This window comes from Physeter macrocephalus, chromosome 14 (assembly GCF_002837175.3).
Source record: "Physeter macrocephalus isolate SW-GA chromosome 14, ASM283717v5, whole genome shotgun sequence".
Classification (NCBI taxonomy): domain Eukaryota; kingdom Metazoa; phylum Chordata; class Mammalia; order Artiodactyla; family Physeteridae; genus Physeter; species Physeter macrocephalus.
Window position 1 is genome coordinate 90,061,506 of NC_041227.1, and position 25,505 is coordinate 90,087,010.

Sequence of the window (25,505 nt, forward strand, 5' to 3'; positions counted from 1 at the left end):
CAGGCAGGTGATGCTGGGAACACAGGTCTCCCTCTCTCCTGAGTTCACAGTTGAGGACCATAGAACTCCCCCCACCCCAGCCACTTGTTGTAGAGGTTAAGTATCAGTTGAGTGTGGCCAAGAGATCTGGAGCTCTGTTCTTCCCTCTGGCCCCTACTCCTTAGGATGCAGGCTCTAACTTGGGTGCTGCATACTGAGAATATTGGGGCCCTGAGAGCCTTTGCTCTAACTTGTTTGTTGGGTGGAGGTTCTATGCTGGGAGAAGCAAGCCAAGGAGATCAGAGGCTACCACTTCATCTCCCGCCACTCAGTGCCCTGTTCCTAAAGCAGATATATCACTCAGAAGAGCACCAGCAAGTAAGTATAGAGTTTGACAGATGGATGTGGGTCAGGGAAAGAGATACTCAGAAGGGAGCCCTGCAAAAACTGTTGTCATCCCAGAGTGACTCTGCACATGTCCAAAGCTGTACCTTCTGAGGAGCAACATCAGAGGTTTCATACTGCAGGAGTTGGAGGAAGTGGGAGAGAAGAAATAGACTTTACTAAAATCCAGTCAGCCACCAAACAAACAGCAGACAACAGTAACAAGCTGGTAAGGGAGTGGGGCTGAACCAGTACTAGAGTTATTGCAGTGTATTACCAAAAATGTTTTCAAACAAAAAAAAATTAGGAGAAACTGTGGCCCATACAAAGGAAAAAAACATTCAGTGCGTGTGAGGGTGACCAGATGTCAGATTTAACAGACAGAGACTTCAGGGAAGTAATAAGTACATTTAAAGAGCTGAAGAAAACTCTGCTTAAAACAGTAAAGTGTGACAGTGTTTCATCAAATAGAGAATATCAATAAGGAGAAATTGTAACAAAGAACCCAATGGAAATTCTGGGGTTGAAAATTACAATAACTAAATTGAAAAATTCACTATAGGAGCTCAACAGTAGATTTGAACTGGCAGAAGAAAGAATTTTTTAACTTAAAGATAGGTCAGTTAAGATTATCCAGTCTGAAGTACAGAAAGAAAAGAGAAAAATGAAGAGCCTCGTAGAAATGTGGGACATCATTAAATATATCAGTAAACACATAATGGGAGTGCTAGAAAGAGAAAAGAGAGGAAAAGAAAAAATAATTGAAGAGGAAATGGACGAAAAGTTTCCAAATTTGATGAAAAGCAGTAAACTGCACATCTAAGAAGCTCATTGAACTCCAAGTAGGATAGAGATGTGCAAAGAGATCCACACAGAGACACATCATAAGAGTAACAGCTGACTTCTCATTAGAAACAATGGAAGCAAGAAGGCAGTGGGATTACATTTAAAATGCTCAAAGGGAAGAAAAACCCCTGTTAACTAAGAAGCCTGTATATAGCAAAAGCATCTTTCTAACATGAACATGAAATAAAGATATTCTCAGATTAAAAAAAAACCAAAAAACAGAATTTTTTTCTTAGCAGACTGCCTTATAAAAAATACTGAAGGAAGTTCTTCAGTTGAAAGCAAGTAATTATAGACAGTAATTTGAATTCACATGAGAAAACAGAGTCCTCAGTAAAGGTAATTGTGTATTTTTTATATGTATATATATATATGTATATATATATATATACACATAAAATACATATATACATATATTTATATTTGTTTTATTGAGCCCATAGCATATGGAAATTTAATATATTTGCCAATATCAGCACAAAGGAGTTGGATGGGAGGAAAGCTATATTGGACTAAGGAAATGACACCAGATAGTAATTCCAACCCACAAGATCAAGTGAAGAAAGCAAGAAATGGTATATAAGAAGGGCGATATAACAGATGGTATAAATATATACTTGGTCTTCTTTCTTTTCTCAGATTTTTAGAGACAATTATATGAAGCAATAAGTATAGCAATGTATCATTGGGTGTATAACATATATAGGTGGCAGTGTATATAACAATAATAGCATAGACATGGAAAAAGGGAAGAGAGCTATAGAGGAATAACATTTCTATGTTTCATAGTTGATACATTTTAGATTCAAAGATACAAATAGAGTGAAAGTGAAAGGCTGAAAAAAATGTATTTTGCCTACAGCAACAATAAGAAAGCTGGAAAGGCCATACTAATATCAGGCAAAATAGATTTTAAACCAAAAAAATGGTAGTAAAGAATGACATTTTAGGGCTTCCCTGGTGGCGCAGTGGTTGAGAGTCCGCCTGCCAATGCAGGGGACACGGGTTCGTGCCCCGGTCTGGGAAGATCCCACATGCTGCGGAGCGGCCGGGCCCGTGAGCCATGGCCGCTGAGCCTGCGCGTCCGGAGCCAGTGCTCCGCAACGGGAGAGGCCACAACAGTGACAGGGCCCCGTACCGCAAAAAAAAAAAAAAAAAAAAAAAAAAAAGACATTTTATAGTGACAAAAGGACCGATCCATCAGGAAGACAAAATAGTTACATACACATCTAACTACAGAGTCCCACAAAACAGGAAGCAAACTGACAGAAATGAAGGGAGAAATACACAGTTTGACAATAAGAGTTGTACTTTTCAGTATTCCACGGAGAAGATCAACAAGGAAGTAGAAGATTTGAGTATAAAAGGATTGATAATACAATGTTGTTCTCTGACCACAATGGAATGAAATTTGGAAAACTCACAAATATGTGGAAATTAGGTAATACACTCCTGACTAATCAATAGCTGGAAGAGAAATCACAAAGAAAATTAGAAAATGCTTTGAGATAAATGGAATTATAGATATACCATTCCAATCCTTATGAGATGCAGCTACATCAGCCCTTAGATATACGTAACTATAAATGCCTGTATTAAAAATGAAATATTTCCAAAAAAATGAAATATTTCAAATCACTAATCTTTCACCTTAAGACACTGGAAAAAGTGTTAGTGAAACAGCAAGTAGAAGGAAGGAATTAAGATTAAAGTAAAAAATCAGTGAAATACAGAATAGAAAAATCAGTGATGAAAATCAATGAAACTGATAGTGCTTTCTTTGGAAAGACCAACAAATTGACAAATCTTTAGCTAGATTGACCAAGAAATGAATACAGGGCCATTACTACTGACCTTACAGAAATTAAAAAGAAGTGTAAGGGAATACTGTGAATGAGGAAGTGGACAAATTCCTAGAAAGATACAAACACCAAAACTGACTAAAGATGTAGAAAATCTGAATTAGATCCATAGCAAATAAAGAGATTGAATTTGTAATTAAAAAACTACCCACAAAATATGAAAAGAAAAGCCTAGGTTCAGATGGCTTAAGTAGTGAATTTTACCATACATTCAAAGAATTAACACTAATTCTTCTCAAACTCTCCTAAAAAGTAGACAGGAGGATGCACTTCCATACTCATTTTATGACGCTAGTATTATTACCCTATATCAAAACAACATGGACATCACAAGCAAAAAACAAAACCAAAAAATTACAGACCAATATTCCTTATGAATACAGATGCAAAAATCCTCAGCAAAATACTAGCAAGAAATTCAGCAACACATAAGAAGAATGATATACCATGACTAAATTGGATTTATCCTAACAATGCAAGGTTGGTTCAACACCTGAAAAATCAGTTAATGTAACGCACCACATTAATAGGATGAAAAACAAAGACTTATGATCTTCTCTAAAGACACAGAAAAGGCATTTGACAAAATTCAACACCCTTTTATGATAAAAACACTAACCAAACTAGGAACAGAAGAAACTTCAACCTGATAAAGGGCATCTACAAGAAGCCTGAAGTTAACGTTATCACACTTAATGGTTAAAGACTGAATGCTTTCTCTGTAAGATTGGAACAAGACAGTGATGTCCACTTTCACCACTTCTATTCATCCAGAGCAATTAGACCAAAAGGAAATGGGGCGGGTGGGGGAATAAAAAGGAATCCAGATTGCAAAGGGAGAAGTAAAACTATTTCTATTCTTAGATTACCTCCTTTATATAGAAAATCATAGGAAATCCACTAAAAAAACATTTGTAGTAATATATGAATTCAGCAGGGTTGCAGGATACAAGATGAATATACAAAAACCAGTTGTATTTCCATACACTTGCAATGAGTAATCTGAAAATGAAATTAAGGAAACAATTTCAGTTACAATAGCATCAAAAATGAATAATAGGACTTCCCTGGCAGTCCAGTGGTTAAGAGTCCACGCTTCCACTGCACCACTGCAAGGAGCACAGGTTCAGTCCCTGGTCCGGGAAGATCCCACATGCTGTGTGGTGTGGCCCAAAAAAAAAAAAAAAAAAAGAATAATAAAGAAATTTAACAAAATAAGTGTACTTATTGTACACTTATACTCTGGGAAGTTCAAAAACACTGGTGAAAAATAACTTAGAGGTCTAAATAACTGAAAAGACATCCCATGTTCATACATCAAAAGATTTAGCATTAGCAATACTCCCCTGATACACAGATTTAATGCAGTGTCTTTCAGTATCTCAGTTGCTTTCTTTGTAGAACTTGACAATTTGTGTGAAAATGCTAGGGATCCAGAACAGCAAAATATTCTTGGAAAACAAAGTTGGAGGAATCACAAAACTTACTACAAAGCAACAGTAATCAAGGTAGTGTGTGGTTCTGGTATGAGGATAGGAGTAATTCAGTGGAATAGAATTGTGAATCCAGAAATATATACGAAAAATTGATTTCCTGCAAAGTGCCAAAACAATTTAGCAGGGCAGGAGTCATCTTTTCAGTGAAGTGTATTGAGACATCTGGATGTCTACATGCTATAGAATGACATTGGATCCCTGGCATCTACAAAAGTGTCAAGGACCTAGGTTTAAAAAGTAAGCTATAAAACTCTTAGGAGAAAATGTAGGGGTAAATCTTTGTGACTTTGGATTCAGCACTGATTTCTTAGATATGACACTACAAGCAGAAACAAACAATGAAAAATTAGATAAGTTGGACTTTGTGAAAAATTAAAAAATTTTGTGCTCCCAAGTACACTATCCAAAAAGTGAAAAGACAATCCACCAAATGGGAGAAAAGTTTGCAAATATTTTATCAGATAAGGGACTTTTATGTAGCTTATATAAAGAACTCTTACAATTCAATAATAAAAAGACAGCCCAATTAAAAATGGTGAACAGTTCTGAATAGACATTTATCCAGAGAAGATACATAAATGGTCAGTAAGCACATGTTAAGATGCTCAATGTCATTATCTACCAGGGAAGCACAAAATTACAATGAGATGCCACTTCACACCCATTAGGATGGCTGTATCCAAAAGTCAATTAATAACAAGAGTTGGCAAAGATGTGGAAAATCAGAGCCCTCATACATTGCTGACAGGAATGTTAAACGGTCTAATAACTTTGTAAAACAGCCTTTCAGTTCCTCAAATGGTTAATCATAGAGTTACCATTTGACCCAGCAGTTCCACTTCTAAGTATATACAAGAGAAAAGAAAACATGTCCATACATAAACTTCTATGTGAATTTTCATAGCAGCATTATTCGTAGTAGGCAAAAAGTGACGAACAACCAAATATCCATCAACTGATACATGAATAAACAAATTGTTTTTGTTACTCCTCCATAAAAAGGAATGAAATACTGATAGTACAACATAGATGAACCTTGAAAGAACTATGGTAAGTGACAAAAGCCAGTCACAGAGTATGTATGATTCCATTTATATGAAATGTCCAGAATAGGTGATAGGGATAGAAAGTAGATTAGTGGTTGCCTAAGACTGCCGGGATTAGAGGGTTGGGGGGGTGATAAAAAGTATTTCTTTCTGGGGTGATTAAAATGTTCCAAAGTTGATTGTGGTGATGGTTGCACCAGTCTGTGAATACGTTAAAACAATGAGCAATCACTACACACCTATTAAAGTGGCTCAAATCTAAAACATCAAAAGCTGTTGATGATGTGGAGCAACAGGAACTCTCATTCATTGCTGGTGGGAATGCAAAATGGTACAGCCGCTTTGGAAGGCAGTTTGGCAGTTTCTTACAAAAGTAATATACTCTTAGCATATGATTCAGCAATTTTGATCCTTGGTATTTACCTGAATGAATTGAAAATGTACGTCCATGCAAAAACCTGCACATGGATGTTTATAGCAACTTTATTCATGATTGCCAAAACTTGGAAGCAACCAAGATGTCCTTCAGTAGATGAGCAGGTGAACTGTGGTACAGTGGAATATTATTCAGTGTGAAAAGGAAATGAGCTCTCAAGTCATGAAAAGTCGTAGAGGAAACAGATGTGTATTATGAAGTGAAAGAAGCCAATCTGAAAAGACAATGTACTGTGTGATTCTAACTATGACTTTCTGGAAAAGGCAAAACTGTCGAGACAGTGAAAAAGCTAAGTGGTTGCCAGGGGTTAGGAGGATGGGAGGAATGACTAAGCAAAGCAGAGAGGATTTTTAGGGCAGTGAAACTTCTCTGCGTAAGAGTGGTGGACACACATCATTATACGTTATCCTGATGTAAACTGTGGACTGCGAATAATAAGGATGTGTCACTGTAAGTTTAGAGATTGTGACAGAGGTACTGCTGTGGTGGGGGATGTCAGCAGTAGAGGAGGTTGTGCGTGGGGAGGCAGGGAGTTGATGGGAACTCTGTACTTTCTGCTCAGTTTTGCTGTGAACCCAACATTGCTCTAAAAAATAAGGTTTATTAATTTAAAAAAAAGTCTGGGACTTATCTCAAAACAATAAGTTGTAGAATGCAAACTGGTGGATGGGACAAGATTGCCTGTGGGTGTATGGTTGCTGGATCTGAGTGATTGGTGCATGAGGCTTATAATAATTTTTGATATCTGAGAGGCCAAGTCCCCCCACTTTATTCAAAACTATCATGGGCTTTTAAAATTATTTACTATGGAAAATTTTAAACATACGGAAGATTATGCTAAATATTATAAATAATGCTATACTAGTCTAGACAATATAGTATTGGCATGAGAATAGACAAATAGACCATATTTATAGCATAGAGATTTCATAATCGGACCCTCATATATGTGGAAATTTGATATATGACATAGATGACATTATAAAAATAGGAAGACTGGGGCAAGAGTTTAGAACAAGGGGAACATCTGTATAGAAAAAGTAGAGTCCTAGCTCACACCTGAATGCCCATGAACTATAATAGCTGATCTGTTGGTACTCTGGTATTGCAATTAACGAATGAGGTGGTTGCATGTATTAGCAATCTCAAAAACTGATGGATGTGAGGTAATTGCAGAAGAATACTATGCTACGAGAGCCTTAAGGTTTAAAAACCTGTAACATAAAGGTGTAAAATATGCATGGTAATGATAACTCCAAATTCCTGATAGTTGTTACTCTGAAGAAAGTAGTGTATTTGTAATGTTTCATTTCTTAAGGTTAAAAAGAAATTGAAGCTGATGTAGCAATAATATTAAAAATTATTAAGCCAGGTGATAGGTAATAGGTGTCCATTACAGAATTCTTTATATTTGTTTCTGTGAAATATTTTATAAAGTATTAGTATCACCAAATGAAGTGTCTTGTTTGGATCCTAATTCAAACAAATCTTCAAGAAGACATTTTTGTGGCATTTGGGGAAATTTCACTAAGATTGAGTATTAGATTATATCAAACAATTATTAGTTAGGTGTGACAGTGTCACTGTATATATGTAAGAAAATGTCCGTGTTTTCAGAGATGCATATGTAGTGCATGAGATGCTGTAATACAGTGTCTGGGACTTACTTTTTAAAAAGAATAGTTGAAATAAATGGCAAAATCATTATAATTGGTGATAGGTATGTGGAAGATTGTTGTAATATAATACTCTCAACTTTTGAGTTTGAAAATCTTCATAATTACATATGCAAAAACAAAAAATAATTGTTCTTTAGTAATAATTTGTACTATTGGCTACCATATTTGAAATGCTTTGTTACAAAATTTTTTTTAAGTTCTGTTTGTTTCCTGGTTTAAATATACACATATACATATATTTAACATATATACTATATATCATGTATAATAAATAATGTATATTATGTCTTATCTAAATATTTATAAAGTGAGTCAGGAATAAAATTTGATCTACTCTTCCTCCAGGATCTCTATACTGCTTTTAACTATGAGGAAACATGCCAAAATTAATATTTAGGTTTATTATTTATTTGCAGTTTTTCTTTTCATAGTGACAATGTGGTAGTGAATAGCTCTGGGTGATTTCCAAGAAGTCAAAAGTAGCAGAGATAATTAGCATGAGGAAGTGTTAAGTATATAAACTTGAGCCTTGACAGAATTGTATTAATTTCTCAGAAATTAATAAGGTATTCCAGAAATAATGCTTTTTCTTTTATTTCACATTTTATGAAATAGCACTTAGAATATAGAGTTGATACACACACACACTTCTTTTGTGGTTTCACGTGTTTATGTCTTTACTCAGTTTCTGGGTCATTCCCAGTCACACACCTACCACGATTTGTTATATAGCCATCTTGCCTTCAGGATACTTTAGATAGTTACTTTCTGCAACTAATGCTTATAACTGTCTGGCTAGTGTTTCAAAATATTTTAATAGTGGTGACAAAATGATGTGAAACTGACGTTGAGAGAGTAAAGATTTCTTAAATGACTTCACTTAAAATTAGTATGACTAGGTTTTTTCCTGTTATTTGAACTACCAAATTGTTAATTCCTGTGATTGTTTGATAATGATGAATATCTTTACAACTTTTAAAAGTTCTTTGATTGATACTATCTATTTGACTTTTTTCAAGTACTTAGAAGTTTATACAGAAAAGTGTTGCCATTATTCTGGCTTGATGGCCTTGTGATTCCGTTAAAGTTACACAGCTGTTAGTAGTAGCGTTAGCACTTAAATTGTTTTCATGGCTGGTCGAGGTAGTTATTGTGCTCTGTAAAAGAAATTGATGACTTTGCAAAGATGAACAGTTCTTCTGCATAAATGTTTTTTAAAAAGGAAGTTGAGACAAACAGCAGCAGACTAGGAACAGTTTCGTAAGATAAAATAGTATTAATATCCAGTATGTATAAAATATTCTCCCAAATTAGAAGAAAAACAATTCATCGGAAATCACAGGTAAAAGATATCACCAAAGAAGAAATACTGGTCGCTAATAAATGTATGAAAGATACTCAACCTCTCTGTCAATAGGGAAATATAGATTTAGAAACACCGTTTTCTACCCATGATGTTGGCAAGGACTTAAAACAATGGAAAATAGTGACTGTTGGTAAGGGTGTGAGAAAACAGACACACCCCTATGTACTGTTGGTAGGTTCATCTTTTTTGGAAGTCAATTTGGCCACAGATATCCTACTTAGGCTTAAACCATGTAGTAGGCACATCAGATCAATTTAATATTTAAGAGATGGTAAAGGGGTACCGAGAAATTAATCCCAACTTTAAAAAAGCCTAGACCTAGTTATCTGCCATGTACTCTGGCTTTCTTTCCTCTTTTATTAACCATTTCTTGAATTGTGTTTCAATAACTTGTTTTATCATTAAAACAACTTTCTGAGGTGGGTATTTTTATTCTCATTTTGTAGATGTGGAAACTGAGGCCAGAGAGGTTAAATAAGTTAGCCAGTGGGTGAAAGAGCCTAAATTTAGTTCTAAAACTATATGGCCTTAATCACTGTTTGGTTAGATAGTTAATAATTGATTCGTGATACCCAGCATACCTTAAATCTTACCTTTATTAAAATGATTTCATTTTCTAAGTTAACATTTAAAAATGTAATGCTTAATTTCTTCATTAGAATGTCAGCCTGATAAAGGTGAACTTTTCATTAATGGAAAGTCTTTTACTTTTTTTCCTAGAGGATCTGAAGAGGCAAAATGCAGTTTTACAAGCTGCACAAGATGATTTGGGACATCTTCGGACACAGCTGTGGGAAGCCCAAGCAGAGATGGAAAATATCAAGGCCATTGCCACGGTGTCTGAGAATACCAAGCAAGAAGCTATAGATGAAGTGAAAAGACAGTGGAGAGAAGAAGTTGCTTCACTTCAGGCTGTTATGAAAGGTAAAGATAAAGACAGATCTATTTTATGATTTTCTAAGATAACTGATTCTGATGATTGAGAACATTTTCAGAAGATCTTAAAGTATATCCTGAGTTTCATTTACGTTTCATTTGTGGCTTTATGTATTACCATCTTCAAGATATACTGTCATATTCAAAATAAAAGGGAAGCCAATGGGTATATCATCTGTATCTTTAACAGATTTAATAATGGAGAATTATGATGAGAGTGTTACAGAGATACTGCATTAAATGAAAACTATAGTTCATTATAAGGTTTAAAGCAGGGCTTCAAAATGGATTTTCTTATAGGAGAGGCAGGCCAGTAATGTCAATGAATGAAGCTGTGTGTGGACACAGGAAGTGTGCTGAACTGGAGAGACCTCTCATGCAGAGTAAAGTTCCTATTTACACTTATTAGTTCCAGCTAATTATTGCCCATCCAGGCCAGTGTTGCCATAATTTTACATTTTAAAGAAAAATTTGGATTTTTATGTGAAATCTTCACTCGGTCTATGAGGTAGAGTGGCCTGTGGGTTAGAATAGGCTTTATGAGCTACCAGCTGGTGACCCTTGGTCCAAAGGAAGAGTAGTAGTTTAGTCTCTATCAACTTTTAGTGCTAGTGCTTACTAATTCCTGCATTTCTGAGAAAATGATAATGAAATAAGCTGCCCCCTGAATCTTTGGGTTCCCAGAATTAGTTTTGTTAATAATATAAATGTGAAATAGTGATGACTTTTTTTCCCGTCTTCGCAGTTATATGTCACTTTTGCCTTAGTACTCTGTGAGAAGGCAGGTAAGACAAGCACTGTTTTCTGAGTTTGTGGCTATCACTTAGGGATTACTCTAAGCCTCATGTTACATTCCTGACCATAACAGCTTACCCAAATAACAGTTCATTTTTTTCACATGAGAAATCCAGAGGTAGGTAACCTAGGGCTGGGTACAGTGGTTTCTGATGTCATCACTGTCCTAGGCTCCTTCAGCTTTTCTTTTCCTTCACCCTTAGTGTGTGGTTTTCAACTTCATTTTGCCTTGTGGCTGAAAAAAATGACTGCTCCTCCTCCAGTCCGCCTCAGTAAAGCAAAAGCTTTCTAGAAATCTCCAGCATATTTCCCCCCGGCCCCCCTGCCCCACACACTTTATAGAGGTTTCTGATTACACATAACTACCAAGGCATCTAGAAACTCTAGTTTTAAAATTGGGCCGTTGACTTCCTAAACAAAATTGGGGTTTTGTTAGTAAGAAAGAAGAAAGAGTGGAAATTAATGGACAACCAGCAGTGTTTATCACATGTTTTAAGATTGTATTAAAGATAAAGTCATTTTATAAAGACTTTATAGAATTTGTCTCAAGTTAGAATCTTGGGTTATAGTAAAAACATTCTGAAAATATATCCCTTTTCTCACCCTTTCAGGTATATAGTTGTATTGGGGTGACACGTTATATTTGTCTTAGGAGTCATAGTGTTGTATCTAAGAACATAGGGTTTAGAGTTGGCCTTAGGTTTGAATTCTAGCTCTGTTTCTTTCTGGTTATGAAATATTGGCCAGAGTATTTATCCTCTCCTAAGCTTTCCTCATCTGTAAAATAATATATGGCACAGGTTTATTGTGAAGATTAGAGATGATTTAAGGTCCTTAGCAAAATTTCTACATGTAGTAAGGACTAGAAATGTTAGTTTAGTGCTTTTGTTTTTGTTTTTAGTGAATTAAAAGATTTCCAGAAACTAGGCTTAAATTCTTTATATAACTACTTTTAAAATTTTAGTGTTCCAGGACATTTTTTCCAGAATGCTTAGAAATATTTGGTGATGTTTTGTAGAAACAGTTCGTGACTATGAGCATCAGTTCCACCTTAGGCTGGAGCAGGAGCGAACACAGTGGGCACAGTATCGAGAATCCGCAGAGAGGGAAATAGCTGATTTAAGGAGAAGGCTGTCTGAAGGTCAAGAGGAGGAGAATTTAGAAAATGAAATGAAAAAGGTATGAAGGAATGTATTCATCTGTAGAAATATTTGAATCCAAATATTTTTGTTGTAATGCTTTAACTAATATTTTTATGGTTATAGAAGTTGTACTTTTTTGTTTTCTGTTAGAGAAATTATTTGGACACAGACTTAAATATAGTACTAAATAATTTGATGACCTTCCCCCAGATATATGTTTGGCTAAGTCCCTCATCTTCAAATCTTTGACCAATTGCCTCCACCTCATGAGGCCTATCCTGACCACCCCATTTAACATGGCAACCTGCCCACCTCCCCCACCTACCACAACTTGCTTTTATCCTGTTCTAATTTTTCTTTTTCCATAACATTTATTTCCTTATAATGTACATAGAGTTCACCTATTTATTATGTTTAGTACTGTTTGCTGCCTTTTCCTCCTCACTAGAATGCAAGCTTCACAGGGCAGAAGTCTTGTTTGTTGTGTATCCTAAATGCTTAGAGTAGTGTCTCGCGCATAGGTGCTTAGTAAATATTTGTTGAATGAGTGTTGTTGCTTGGTGTTTGTGTCTAAACTGAAGCCTGAGAACAGATTTTAGTTTTCCTTCTTTCTCAGTATACCTTGGTTCCTGTGTGACCAATGTACTGCATATTATGCGTGAACATTTTACCATAAGATGCCTGAACATAGAACAACTAAATATAAGGTGAAATATTTTATCATTGAGAAAATTTAAAAAGCTTTTTGGCCAGTTTGATTATGTAAGCTTTTACTTTATTTTTATTTATTTTTTTGTGTGTGTGGTACGCGGGCCTCACACTGTTGTGGCCTCTCCCGTTGCGGAGCACAGGCTCCGGACGCGCAGGCTCAGCGGCCATGGCTCACGGGCCCAGCCGCTCCGCGGCATGTGGGATCCTCCCAAACCGGGGCGCGAACCCGGTTCCCCTGCATCGGCAGGCGGACGCGCAACCACTGCGCCACCAGGGAAGCCCTATTTTTTTAATTTTAATTTAAAAAATTTTTATTGGAGTATAGTTGATTTACAATGTTGTGTTAGTTTTAGGTGTACAGCAAAGTGAATCAGTTATACATATACATATATCCACTCTTTTTTTTTTCTTTTTTAAGATTCTTTCCCCACGTAGGCCATTACAGAAACTTTTAATTTATTAATTTATATACATACATATATTTGAAATCACATATAAAATAATAATTAGAATTTGATTTTTCTTTTCAGTTGAATTAGTCATAATCTTGGTTCATACAAGGACTACTTTTATATATTTAGAAGTTTATTTAATTTTTTTTTTATAGTGTAAAAATCATATGAGAACTCAACACCCAAAACAAAAGCTTGAACCTTGAGGAATAGTTACTTACATTGTCTTATTTCAGGAAAAGATTGTAATTCAGCTTCTTCATGAGGATCTGACAATGTCTTCATGATCACTAGTCACTTAGTCATCTACCATAGTTAGCCAAAGTGGGTAGCCTTCAATTCTGTCAGGTCGTTTCAGAATAATTCATAGTTGATGTTATCATTAGACATTTTATTCAGAGCCACAGTACCATTCACTTGAGGACAGTTTTTTTTTTTTTTTCATTTTTCTTATATATTCATAGTCATAATTTCTGCAGTCTGCCACTTTTTATCCTTTTTAACATTTATTTTTTAAAGTTAACTTTATTTTTTAGAACAGTTTTTGATTTACAGAAAAATTGTGAAGATACTACAGAGTTCCCATATACTCCACTCCCAGTTTCCCCTATTAACGTGTTAATGTTAGTATGGTGCATTTGTCACAATTAATAAGTCAATATTGATTATTGTTAACTAAAGTCTTTTCTTTGTATTCAGATTTCGTTAGTTTTTACCCAAGTCCTTTTTTCTGTTCCAAAATCCCATCCAGGATACCACATTACATTTAGTCATGTCTCTTAGGCTTCTCTTGGCTGTGATAGTGTCTCAGCTTTTCCTTGTTTTTAATGACCTTTCTGTTATTTAAAAAAGTTATCTTTAAAAGTTTTGTTATTATGATATGCATCACTTGGAATTGTGAGGTCGTCGTTGCATTAATAAATAACTCAATCTGTATTAAATGCTTTGCTTCTTCTCTCCTTTTTTTTCCCTGATGATTTTAATCAGCAGACCTCTGTAAGCGTCCCAAATTAGCCTTGGCTGAAGATATTTTAAGCTCACATGTCTTTTCCAAACAGGACTTAGTTCAAAATAAAATAAATGATGAAATGACTTTGCAAGCACTGGAAAACAAAGTGCGTCCCTCTTTTCTGAGAGATATCATTTTTTTAAAAAAACCTCCACTCACATTTTGGTGTAGAAAATATTTTCCCTATCATGAACACTTTAGGATAAGCTTGGACTGTTTTAAATTCAGTGAATAAGATTAATTTTCATTTTCACTAGAAGGAAAAAAGCTAACTTTTTGAGTCTGCCTTTGTTTCTGTGTGAATATACGTGTGTGTATATAAAATAAAATTAAGCTTCTTACCAATTTACTAGTTTATGGATGTTTCCTTTTAATCCATGTATTTGAGAATGAAGGATGGAAAGCAGCATGGTTTTAAGCGTTATTTTTTGGGTTTGTTTCATGTAGATATCAAAAGTAAAATGATAAATACCCTGTTTAAATGATTAGATGGAAGCCCTTTTATAGAAACATAATTTTCTAATATTTTAGGAAATAAATGTTCTATTTTTTATGTTAAAAAATTAATTAGTCCTTTCAGTATTTGTAAGAGATTATGGTTTCATTACTTTAGTAACCAGAATTATAAAAACTGTTTATTACATGCATTTCCTTTTATATATAGATATTTTCCAACTCAGTTACTCAACTAATTAAAAAGTCAAATTTGTGGCTGCTTTCACTTTCTGAGACAGACCGCATTCTGTCTGTGGAATGTGTATCTCTCTAAATAAACCTGCTTTCACTTAAAAAAAAAAAAAAGTCAAATTTGTCTTAGTGGATCCATTTTCCTACTTATTCCCAAGTTCTAAATGGAATATTTGGGAAAGCTGTGTTTATGACTTGACATTCAAAGTAATGCAGCATTTAAAAGTTAGACATTGTTCAATTTTGTGAGTGCTAATACAGTGCCTGCTAGACTTATTTATTATACTAATTTTAATAAGTGGAGAGGTCAGAGTTTTTTAGAAAAGCAATAAATCAGTAAGTTGTAGCATTTAATTCTTTTTAACCATAGGCCCAAGAGGATGCTGAAAAACTTCGTTCTGTTGTGATGCCTATGGAGAAGGAAATTGCAGCTTTGAAAGATAAACTGACAGAGGCTGAAGACAAGATTAAAGAGCTGGAGGCCTCAAAGGTTGTGAAACATTGTAATCCATTTGCTTGAAAACAAGGTTTTGCCCTAATGCTATGAGCAAAATTAGAATACTAAGGGGGTAAACTAATTTAAACTATGCATCTTAAGACTCTTGCTTTCTTGAAAATGAAAGAAAATGTTTGGAGATGATTTTGCCCTTATGGATATTTAAAATAATGACAGTAGTGATGCTTGTGCTGCTTTGTTACAAAGTCAGTGTTTATTTTCTTATCAAAATGAGACCTGATCTCTCGTTTTGTTATGAAGGAAAATGAAGTTTTCAAAGGTGACTTTGTTTTCTGACATCAGCCCCAGAATTGATCTTTTAGAAATGACATAGCTATAGTGTGGCTGGATTTTTTGGCTATAAAGACACAACAGAAAAAATACAAGGGGATGTCAAACATTTTAATAATTAAAGTAGGAAAGAAAGAAAAAAATCTTAGAGGTAATAAACAGAAGCAGAACATAGGAATGTAGAAATACATATAGGAGTGTAGAAATGGGCATGTATCAATAATCTTAGTAAGCTGATAATTACCTACTAAAAGAGACTAGATTTTAAAAATCTAAATTTATATTGCTTATAAGACACATACCTAAAATAAAACTACAAAGTAAGATTGGAAAAAACAAAGAGACTTAAAGCAATGCCTTGTAAATTCTAATCAAAAGAAACTTGGTTTAGCAATTGTAATATGAAACAGGATGAAAGGAAAAAAAGAATTAATAGAGATAAAGAGGGACCCCTTCTAATTTATAATTCATCAATAAGACATGACAGTCATGCACTTGAATGCATCTTACATAGCCTTGAAATATGTGAACTAAAAAGTGACAGTTATGAGGGGAAATTGACATTCACAATTATAGTAGGACAATTAAACTGTCCTTTAGCAAATGATAGTGCAAGCAGAAAAAACATAGTAGGGATATAGGGGTATTGAGCAACTTGATTAATAATTTAGACGTAATAGACATAGAATCCTGTCACTAAGAGAGTGAGAGAGAGACTATATTTTATACAGTAGTAGAGCATAGTAGTTAAGAGCTCAACATTTATTAGGTGGATGACCTTGGGCAAATTAATTAATCTTACTGTGCTTTGGTTTGCTCAACTGTAAAATGGGGATAATACTACCTCCTTCATAAGGCTGTTATGAGGATTATATAAGTTAACACATAAGGCACTTAGGATAGTGCATGGAATAAATATTGCTATTTTTAGGTACATTATACCTTTCATAATGTCACAAAGGAAATGTCATCAGATTTTGAAGATTTGATGTTACACACATCCAGATCTCTGACCACAGGTTATTAAATTATTTACAATAAAATATAGCTAAGATGAAATGTCTGGAAAATGAAAAAAATTTAACTCATATGGAAAAAAGAATCGTAAAATATTTAGAGCGATTAGAATTTTTTACTCAAGAATTTAAAAAAAGACCAATAGTACAAACAGTATGAATGGAAGGAAATAATGCAGGTAAGAGCAGAAATTAGTGAAATAGAAAAGCAAAAGGAAAATTGTGAATATAATGAAAAAAATGGAAAAAGTAGTAAGGTAGAGAAACCTGATAAGACTAATTAGGAAAAAAGAAAAAAGAATTAAACCATTAGAAGTGAAAGAGGGAAATAACTACAAATCAGTAGAGACTTAAAAATAATAAATACTATGGGCAGTATCACAGCAATAAGTTTGAAATGAAGTAAGTTTGATGAAATGAAAAAATTTCTGATAGGAAATAATTAGCCAATATTGTCTCAAGATAAAATAGGAGAGCCGTTGTAGTTAGTAACTGTTAAAGAAAGTGAATTTATAGTCAGTATCTCCTTTTCTCCTGTCTCCTATCCTCCAAATGACATTAGACTCAGTTAGTTTTGAAGACAAGTTTTTCCAAACCTCTTGGAAAGAGGTAATCCTTATATTTTACAAACGGTGTTAGAGAACAGAAAAAGAGGGAAAGCTCTCCAACTCATTTTATGAGACATAACTTCATTACAAACAAACTCACAAAAAGGTATTGAGGGGCTTCCCTGGTGGCGCAATGGTTGAGAGTCTGCCTGCCGATGCAGGGGACACGGGTTCGTGCCCCGGTCTGGGAGGATCCCACATGCCGTGGAGCGGCTGGGCCCCTGAGCCATGGCTGCTGAGCCTGTGCGTCTGGAGCCTGTGCTCCACAACGGGAGAGGCCACAACAGTGAGAGGCCCGCGTACCGCAAAAAACGGTGCGTCGGGAGCCGGTGCCCCACACCGGGAGAGGCCACAACAGTGAGAGGCCCGTGTACCGCAAAAAAAGAAAAAAAAAAAAAAGAAAAAGGTATTAAAAGAAAATTGTAGATCTATCTCATTTAGGAATACAGAAACAAAAATTTTCAGCTGTGTAGTTAAAGAAAAAGCAAAAAAGACATCATGATCAAAAAGGGATATTCCCAGGAATATAGGATGGTATATCACCAGAAAACCTATTATTTTTATGTACCACATAAAAAGATTATAGGAGAAGAGTAATAAATTCATCTTAGATTCAGAAAGGCATTTGATAAATTTAAACACCCAATAACTTATTAAAGGGCTATTTATCAAACCTTCAGCAAACATCATACTTAATGATGAATGTTTAGCAACCTTACCATTAATGATGGAAACATATGAGGAGACCTGTGCTCAGTGATTTTGTTCAGATTGTTTATGTGGTGGTCCTAGGTGATAAGATAAGCCAAGATAAAGAAATGAGGCATAATAACTGGAAAGAAAGCAGTGAAACTGATTTTCTGTATAGGAAAGCAAGAGAATATTCAGACATACAATTAGACCTAATAAGAGTTCAGGAAAGCTGTTTCCAGCAAGATCAACATGCAAAAATAGTAGTGTTTATGTACCCCAGTAATATCCAACTTACAAATGCAATGGGGAAAAATTCCTGTTCACAATAGCAAACAAACAAAACCTATATTAATTACCTGAGAATATATCTAAATAAAAACGAGTAAGATCTTTATGGAACACATTATAAATGAAAATTTGAATACATGTGTGCTCCTGAGTGAGAAAATACTGTATTGTAAAGCAGGCAGTATATCCCCAAATTAATCTGTAAATTCAAAATTCCCCTCAAAATCCAGCAGGGTTTAATAAGGAACTCGATAAGTAGATCCTAGAATTCATATGGACAAGCAAAGGATCAGAAATACACCCAGCGGGCTTCCCTGATGGCGCAGTGGTTGAGAATCCGCCTGCCGATGCAGGGGACACGGGTTCGTGCCCCGGTCCGGGAAGATCCCACGTGCCGTGGAGCGGCTGGGCCCGTGAGCCATGGCTGCTGAGCCGTGCGTCCGGAGCCTGTGCTCTGCAACGGGAGAGGCCACAACAGTGAGAGGCCCACGTAGCACAAAAAAAAAAAAAAAGAAAAAAAAAAGAAAAACACCCAGGAAAAATTTTTTTAAATTAATTAATTAAATTTACTTATTTTTGGCTGTGTTGGGTCTTCATTGCTGTGCATGGGCTTTCTCTAGTTGCAGTGAGCGAGGGCTACTCTTCGTTGTGGTGCATGGGCTTCTCGTTGCGGTGGCTTCTCTTGTTGTGGAGCACGGGCTCTAGGAGCATGGGCTTCAGTAGTTGTGGCACGCGGGCTTAGTAGTTGTGGCTTGTGGTCTCTAGAGCGCAGGCTCAGTAGTTGTGTCGCACGGGCTTAGTTGCTCCGTAGCATGTGGGATTTTCCCGGACCAGGGCTCAAACCCATGTCGCCTTGCATTGGCAGGCAGATTCTTAACCATTGCGCCCCCAGGGAAGCCCCGACACCCAGCAAAATTTTGAAGAAGGCAAGGTACGGAGACTTGTCCTATCTACCAGTATTAAGACTTACAGTAGCTTTACTATTACTGTAGCTACTGTAATTAAGATAGTGTGTTGCTGGTTTAAAGATAAACAAATGGACCAGTGGAACAGAATAGAGAGCCCAGAAATATATCCATATATATATGGAAATTTGATATTTGACAGGTGGCATTACAAGTCAGTGGGAAAAGTATGGATTATTTAAAAATAGGCTTTTCAAATAGTTATAAATATGGATTAAAGTGAGGTTAGCTTTCTACCTCACACTTTTCAAAAATTAATTTCAATGAATTAAAATCTTAAGAGTAAACGTAAATCTTTAAAACTTTTAGATGTTTAAAAAGGAGAACATGTTATGTGAGTTACAAAAACATTTCTTAAATAAGGTAAAAATACTATGAAAGAAGAGATTGACAAATTTGCCTACATTAGAATATAAAACTTCCTTATTAAAAGATACCACAAAAAGTTGAAAAGAGAATTATAGACTGTTACCTATACCTGACAAAAAATTAGTGTCCAAAACTAATAAAAATTGCCATGTCCAAAAGTGGCAAGTGGCCCAACAGAGAAACAAGCAAAGAATATGAACAAGCAGTTCACAAAAGAGGAAGTTAAGGAATGTGAAAAGATATTCATTCTCACTAGAAATCAAGGAAGTATAAGTGAAAATCAAATGCTGTTTTATTCTAACCAGATTGTAAGTCTTACAACATAAATTTGTTGTGTTTGTCCACTATTGGAGTGTGTGAAACTCTTCCCACTTTTCAGCTGCTGTTGAGAAGTTGGAATCCCTGTTGAATATTTTGGGAATTCTCTCGCCCTTGTTGCTTCCATTTACTTTCTCCTGCACAGACGCTGATACCATGTAATTCCATATAGGTAGCTTTCAGTGGTTTGTCCCCACCCTCTAATTATCGCTTTTTTTTTCTTTTTTGGTAGATGTTCATGTATTCTGAGTTCTGTTATCTTATTAGTTCTGTTGTTAGGGTGTGTGGAATTCAAGAAAATCCGTGTACCACACATTCATTGTCACCATCTTCCCAGAGTTCTGCTCAGTAGCTTTCGAATATTAGAAATTAATTCATTATTTATAGAGTCAAATATTTATTCTAAGAAGTAATAGCTGATAGAGTTAGTGGTTATATACCACCATTTTATATCTGACATATTGACTTTCCTTTATCATTAACTGAATTACCACCTCTCCAGGTGATAGGGAAAGTGCCTGACAACAGTCAGCACTTTGTCACGCTTGGTTAGTGTACAGTATGTTTCTGGTTGGCTGACAGCCTCAAGTGAAGCATCAAATGGCAGCTTAAATAATCATTTTAGTCCATGACCAGTGCTAATATATTGTATTAATGGTCTAGGAGTAAAGATAACTGAAAACAGATCAGCCAGCTATTTCAAGTTGAAGAAATGGGAAGATAAAAGGCATAAATATAACCTTGAAAGTGAAATTAGACATAACCATTTGAAAAAGTTGAAAGTTAGTTTAAATGGCCACAGTTTAGGATGGGCAATTTGTAAGGAAGGGTAGAGCAAGTGATTCTTTAATCACTTTCTGGGGCAAGATTGCATTTTATTTTGGTTAGAACTATTTCAGATATTAGACTATATTGTTAATATTTGAAAATTATAGTTAATTGTTCAACCGAAATAAGACATTAAAAAGATGTAATTTTAAAAAGTATTCTGCACTTGGCTTCAAGTTTATGTTCATTACAGTATGAGACAGGTTGTTTTTTCCATCATGGCTTCCTCTTTTTTCCTTCCATGAATTTACGTCTATGAAAATGTCTCCTTTTTGTAAATTTAAGGCATTTGGAATTACCTCACCAGAAGTCAAAGAAAAGCAAACTTAAAAGAGTATGATACCATTTTTATCTTTAGAAAATACTGTTTAAAAAACAACAAAAATAAAAAATAAAAAACAGCAGCAACCTGGGTTCACTGAGTATGTGATAAAATGAGCACATGTGTATGTTGCTCTGAGAATACAAATTGGAACCACCTTTTTAAAAGCAAGGTACAAAACTGTTATGTGTAATCTCAATTGTATATTTACTCTGGTGATGATTATGGATAATGCTTACTATTAATTATTGTCAATTATGTTATTTTCCCAGTTTTCTTTAGTAAGTATATGTTTGTTTTGTAATTAAAAATTATAAATGTTAATTCGGGGGTAAATTTAAATTTACATAAATATAAATGTAAACTTTTTTCAAGGCACCTCCAGAACTTACCATTATACCTAAGGTAGACACTGTTGGAAATTTTAGTTTAATGGAATTGCATCTTTTTCAGGTTAAAGAACTGAATCATTATCTGGAAGCTGAGAAATCTTGTAGGACTGATCTGGAGATGTACGTAGCTGTTTTGAATACTCAGAAATCTGTTTTACAGGAAGATGCTGAGAAACTTCGGAAAGAATTGCATGAAGGTAAATATATATTCTTTATATTTTTAATCTCAGTCTGTAAGAGAACTGTGTAAGTAAAAGTGATATTGATTAGTAACAGTAACAAATAAAAAAATGCCAATCCAACATGTTAGTGATTCAGTTTAAGCTTTGCAGTTGGTTTGAAAAGATATTTGGATTGTTAATGGTTTTTGTTTTCTCCAGGACCCCAGTAAGAATTCATAGGGCACAAACTCTGGGCAGAAAGATAATAGGAAGTTACTGCTTAAACTGCTTTTGCTCCAGACCTATTTTGTTGGAGGTGAATTAGCAAAAGTGAAAATGGGACAGAGAGGGCAGATGGTATATTCTAGTGTTCTTAAGTAGCACCCCTGTTTATAAGAGGTAATTTTGATTTCGCTAGTCTGGTAGCAGAGTGATGAAGAAATTGACTCTGTTTTCTCAGGATAGGGGAAATAGGCTCATCCTTTCCCATTAAAATATATGTTTGTCTTTAATTCTTTTAGTGAATCTTGTATACCTGAGATTCGTAACCTTTTTGTGTCACAGACTCCTTTGGCAGTCTTGTGAAGCCCTCTCAGAATAATGTTTTTAATACATAAAATACATAGAATTATAAAAGAAATCAATTATATTATAAAAGTTATCAAAATATAAATAACTGCAAACTTATAGTAATAAATGTGCTATTTTATCAATGCATTAAATAACAAGGTCTAGTACCAGGTCTAATAACTACTGTAATTTTGAAGTATGATGAGCATAAATAATATATTAAGATATCTGCAATAACTGTACTGAGATACAAAAGTATCTATGACTCCTGTTAGTGACCAAGTCGTGGGTATTGTTATACTTACTGTGGTTTGTTGTCTATATTTTATAATTGAAGGAAATGATAAATTTCAGTTAGAGGTTAGTGAAAATAAAGATCTAAATTTTTACCTCATCTAAATGCATGGACCTCTTGAAATCTTATATTCGTTGCAGGTTATACTAGTAACATGTTTTAATATGAAAATTTAGGACTGTGGTCATGGAAAATATAGCTCTTCCATAAATAATTCAGGTTTGCATAGGAGTTAGGTTTTTATCCCAAATAGTGGGAAGTTGAAATTATATAAGCCTCCAGAATTATTTTATAAAATGTTATTAAAGTAATCCAGTGTTTGAGTCTTTGGCTCTCAGGAAATGCTTTTCAAAAGTGCTGTTGCAGTCAAAAAGACACTCAAACTCTGAAAGAGTGTCCAGAAGAAATAGGACTTTCTGTTTAACCTATGTGTCCCAACCCTTCTAGAAGTAGTGCAAGACTACCAGACCTTCCTAATATACCTGGAGAAGTATCTGAGAAGTTTCATTAAAATGAGTAAGGGGGTAGAGTAATTTCTACTGAAACACTCACACCAAAAAAGTAGTATTTACGTGAAAAGAAGATAGTTAAAAATTGAGCAGCAGTGTAAATTAGAACCTAAATTGGGGAAATTAGATATGCAACCAAGTGCAGTGCAGTTGCATATCATATGTGCTAGGAAGTGTGTTAGGAGGCAATTGTGCCATGAATAGGCTTCTTAAACGGTTGTTAAGTTGAGTTTTGAAAGATAGGTAGGTGTTTGTCAGGTCGTCAGAGAGGAGCATGGCATTCAAGGCCATTTGCATGTGGTGCAACAAGATAACAAAACTGTAAGAAATATAGTTCAGCAAAATTAAAATGCAAGAGGCAGTGGGGCAAAATGTGAGACAGGAGAGGTAGACATGGGCCAGATCCTGGAGACCTTACGCTTAGGATTCTGGATTTTATCGCATTGGTAATAAGGAGGCTCTGAAGGATTTAGAAATTTTTTTTTTCCTAAACAACAGCTTTACCGAGATAAGGTCCCTGTTCAATAATGTTTAGTATATTCACAAAGTCGTACACCATCACCACTGTCTACCTCCAGAACATTTTCATTACTCCAAAAAGAAATTTTGTACCCATTACCAGTCATTCCCTATTCTCTTCTTCCCCCCAGCCCCTGGCTACCACTAATCTACTTTCTGTCTCTATAGATTTGCCTATTCTGGACTTCTGTATAAATGGGATTATACAGTATGTGGCCTTTTGTGTCTGGCTTCTCTGAAGGGTTTTAAGCTTGAGAGTGGTAATGTTTTACCTTCTAGAGAGTTCAGTTTTACAGCAGTGTGGAGGATAGAATACAGAGGGCCCGACGAATGGCAGGAAGGGTTATGAAGAGACTCCTGTGGTAGTTGTCTAAGTCCTAAATCTAAGGCAGAAGATGGAGTGTCATATCACACAGGAAGTAGCATTAGTAGGCCTCTGTCACAGTTGAATGTGTTGGGTGAGGAAAAGTCAGAAGTATGAGTTGTCTCTCGGGTTTCTGGCTTGGGTAACTGGGTAGATGGGCTGATAGATGATACCATCTATTCTTTTTTTCCCAAAGAAGATGGCTGAGCTGATGAATATCAGTAACACAAGCATTTACAAAGATTCTTTGACTTATCCTGAGAGGTCAAAACTAAATGGACTCAAGAAGGATTCCTGGATAACAAGATTTATTCAGAATGTATTAAAGACAACTAGGAGTGGTTACTATGTGTTTTCCCTTTAGAGCAATGTTTCCCAAATTGTATTCCCTAGAACATTTGTTACGTGAGTGGCACTGTGGAAAGGATTTTTTGGTCAAATAAATTTGGGAGGTATTGTATTACATATCACCTTACAAGAGAACATAGACATACTTAAGACCCTGAGTTCAAAGTCCTGCAGTAAAGAAATCTTTTTTTTTTTTTTTTTTTTTTTTTTTAGCGGTACGCGGGCCTCTTACTGTTGTGGCCTCTCCCGTTGCGGAGCACAGGCTCCGGACGCGCAGGCTCAGCGGCCATGGCTTACGGGCCTAGCCGTTCCACGGCATGTGGGAACTTCGCGGACCGGGGCACGAACCTGCGTCCCCTGTATCGGCAGGCGGACTTTCAACCACTGCGCCACCAGGGAAGCCCCAAGAAATCTTTTAAAAAAAAGTTTTTAACCCAAGGTTTCTGAAACTCACTGAGCACAGAAATCTTTTTTTCACACATTGCTCTTCCTAGGAGCACACTTTGGGAGACTCTGCTTAGACAGGTGGTGTGGGGACAGCTGCCTTGTCCTATGGCAGGTTGCCCCTGGGTTCTTGTCAGAGGCAGAATCCCAGACCGGATGGACCTTTGGCCAGGTCTAGTCTAGTTAGTCCTATGTTAAAGAAGTTGCCTACCATTAAAATTCAGTGTTTTTGATTGGGGGATTCCTAAACAGTGTGCCATCTCTTGGAGCAAGAGCGACAGCAGCACAACCAGTTGAAACACACGTGGCAGAAGGCCAATGACCAGTTCCTGGAATCTCAGCGTTTGCTGATGAGGGACATGCAGCGAATGGAAATTGTGCTAACTTCAGAACAGCTCCGACAAGTTGAGGAACTGAAGAAGAAAGATCAGGTGAATACCAGTTTTATAGGACTTGTTTGCCTTGTTAATAAACCACTCCACCCCGACACATGATCATATTTCTTGATGTATATTATAGATTGACTTAAGCCTGAAACAAATTTGATGTATGCCATTTCAAAAAACATAATAGCTGCATTTGAGGGATTTTTTTTTTCAACTTTAGAAATGGCCTTGTCTGGGGGGAAGGGGAAGAACTGATTTAGAAATGATCCTCTTCAGTCTGCAGGATGCAGTAGTGCATATTTCTGAGAAAATCTTTCTCTGCAGTTTTGTCCAGTTCTCCTAGGGCTCCTGAATTGTGTTAATCCCGGCCATGTCTTTTGTGACATTGCTCTAAAAGCCTTATTAGACAGTGATGGGTGGGGATGGAGAGGCTGAGTGATATGAAAGGTGTCTAGAGGGCTGCATACCCAGGATCCTGTTTTCTCCTTATCTTAAAA

At 35.6% G+C, this 25,505-nt stretch overlaps 1 protein-coding gene across 3 annotated transcripts in view; it reads left to right on the top strand.

Moving 5' to 3' along the window:
* Positions 1 to 25,505, top strand: part of RABEP1 (rabaptin, RAB GTPase binding effector protein 1) — a 104,270-nt gene that overhangs the window by 45,959 nt on the left and 32,806 nt on the right. For all 3 annotated transcript variants that reach the window (XM_007102823.4, XM_007102824.4, XM_028498753.2), the window contains 5 exons: positions 9,815 to 10,018; positions 11,844 to 12,004; positions 15,197 to 15,316; positions 21,474 to 21,609; positions 24,875 to 25,053. In XM_007102823.4, coding sequence (XP_007102885.1) covers positions 9,815 to 10,018; positions 11,844 to 12,004; positions 15,197 to 15,316; positions 21,474 to 21,609; positions 24,875 to 25,053 — 800 coding nt within the window. The remainder of the gene's footprint in view (positions 1 to 9,814; positions 10,019 to 11,843; positions 12,005 to 15,196; positions 15,317 to 21,473; positions 21,610 to 24,874; positions 25,054 to 25,505) is intronic.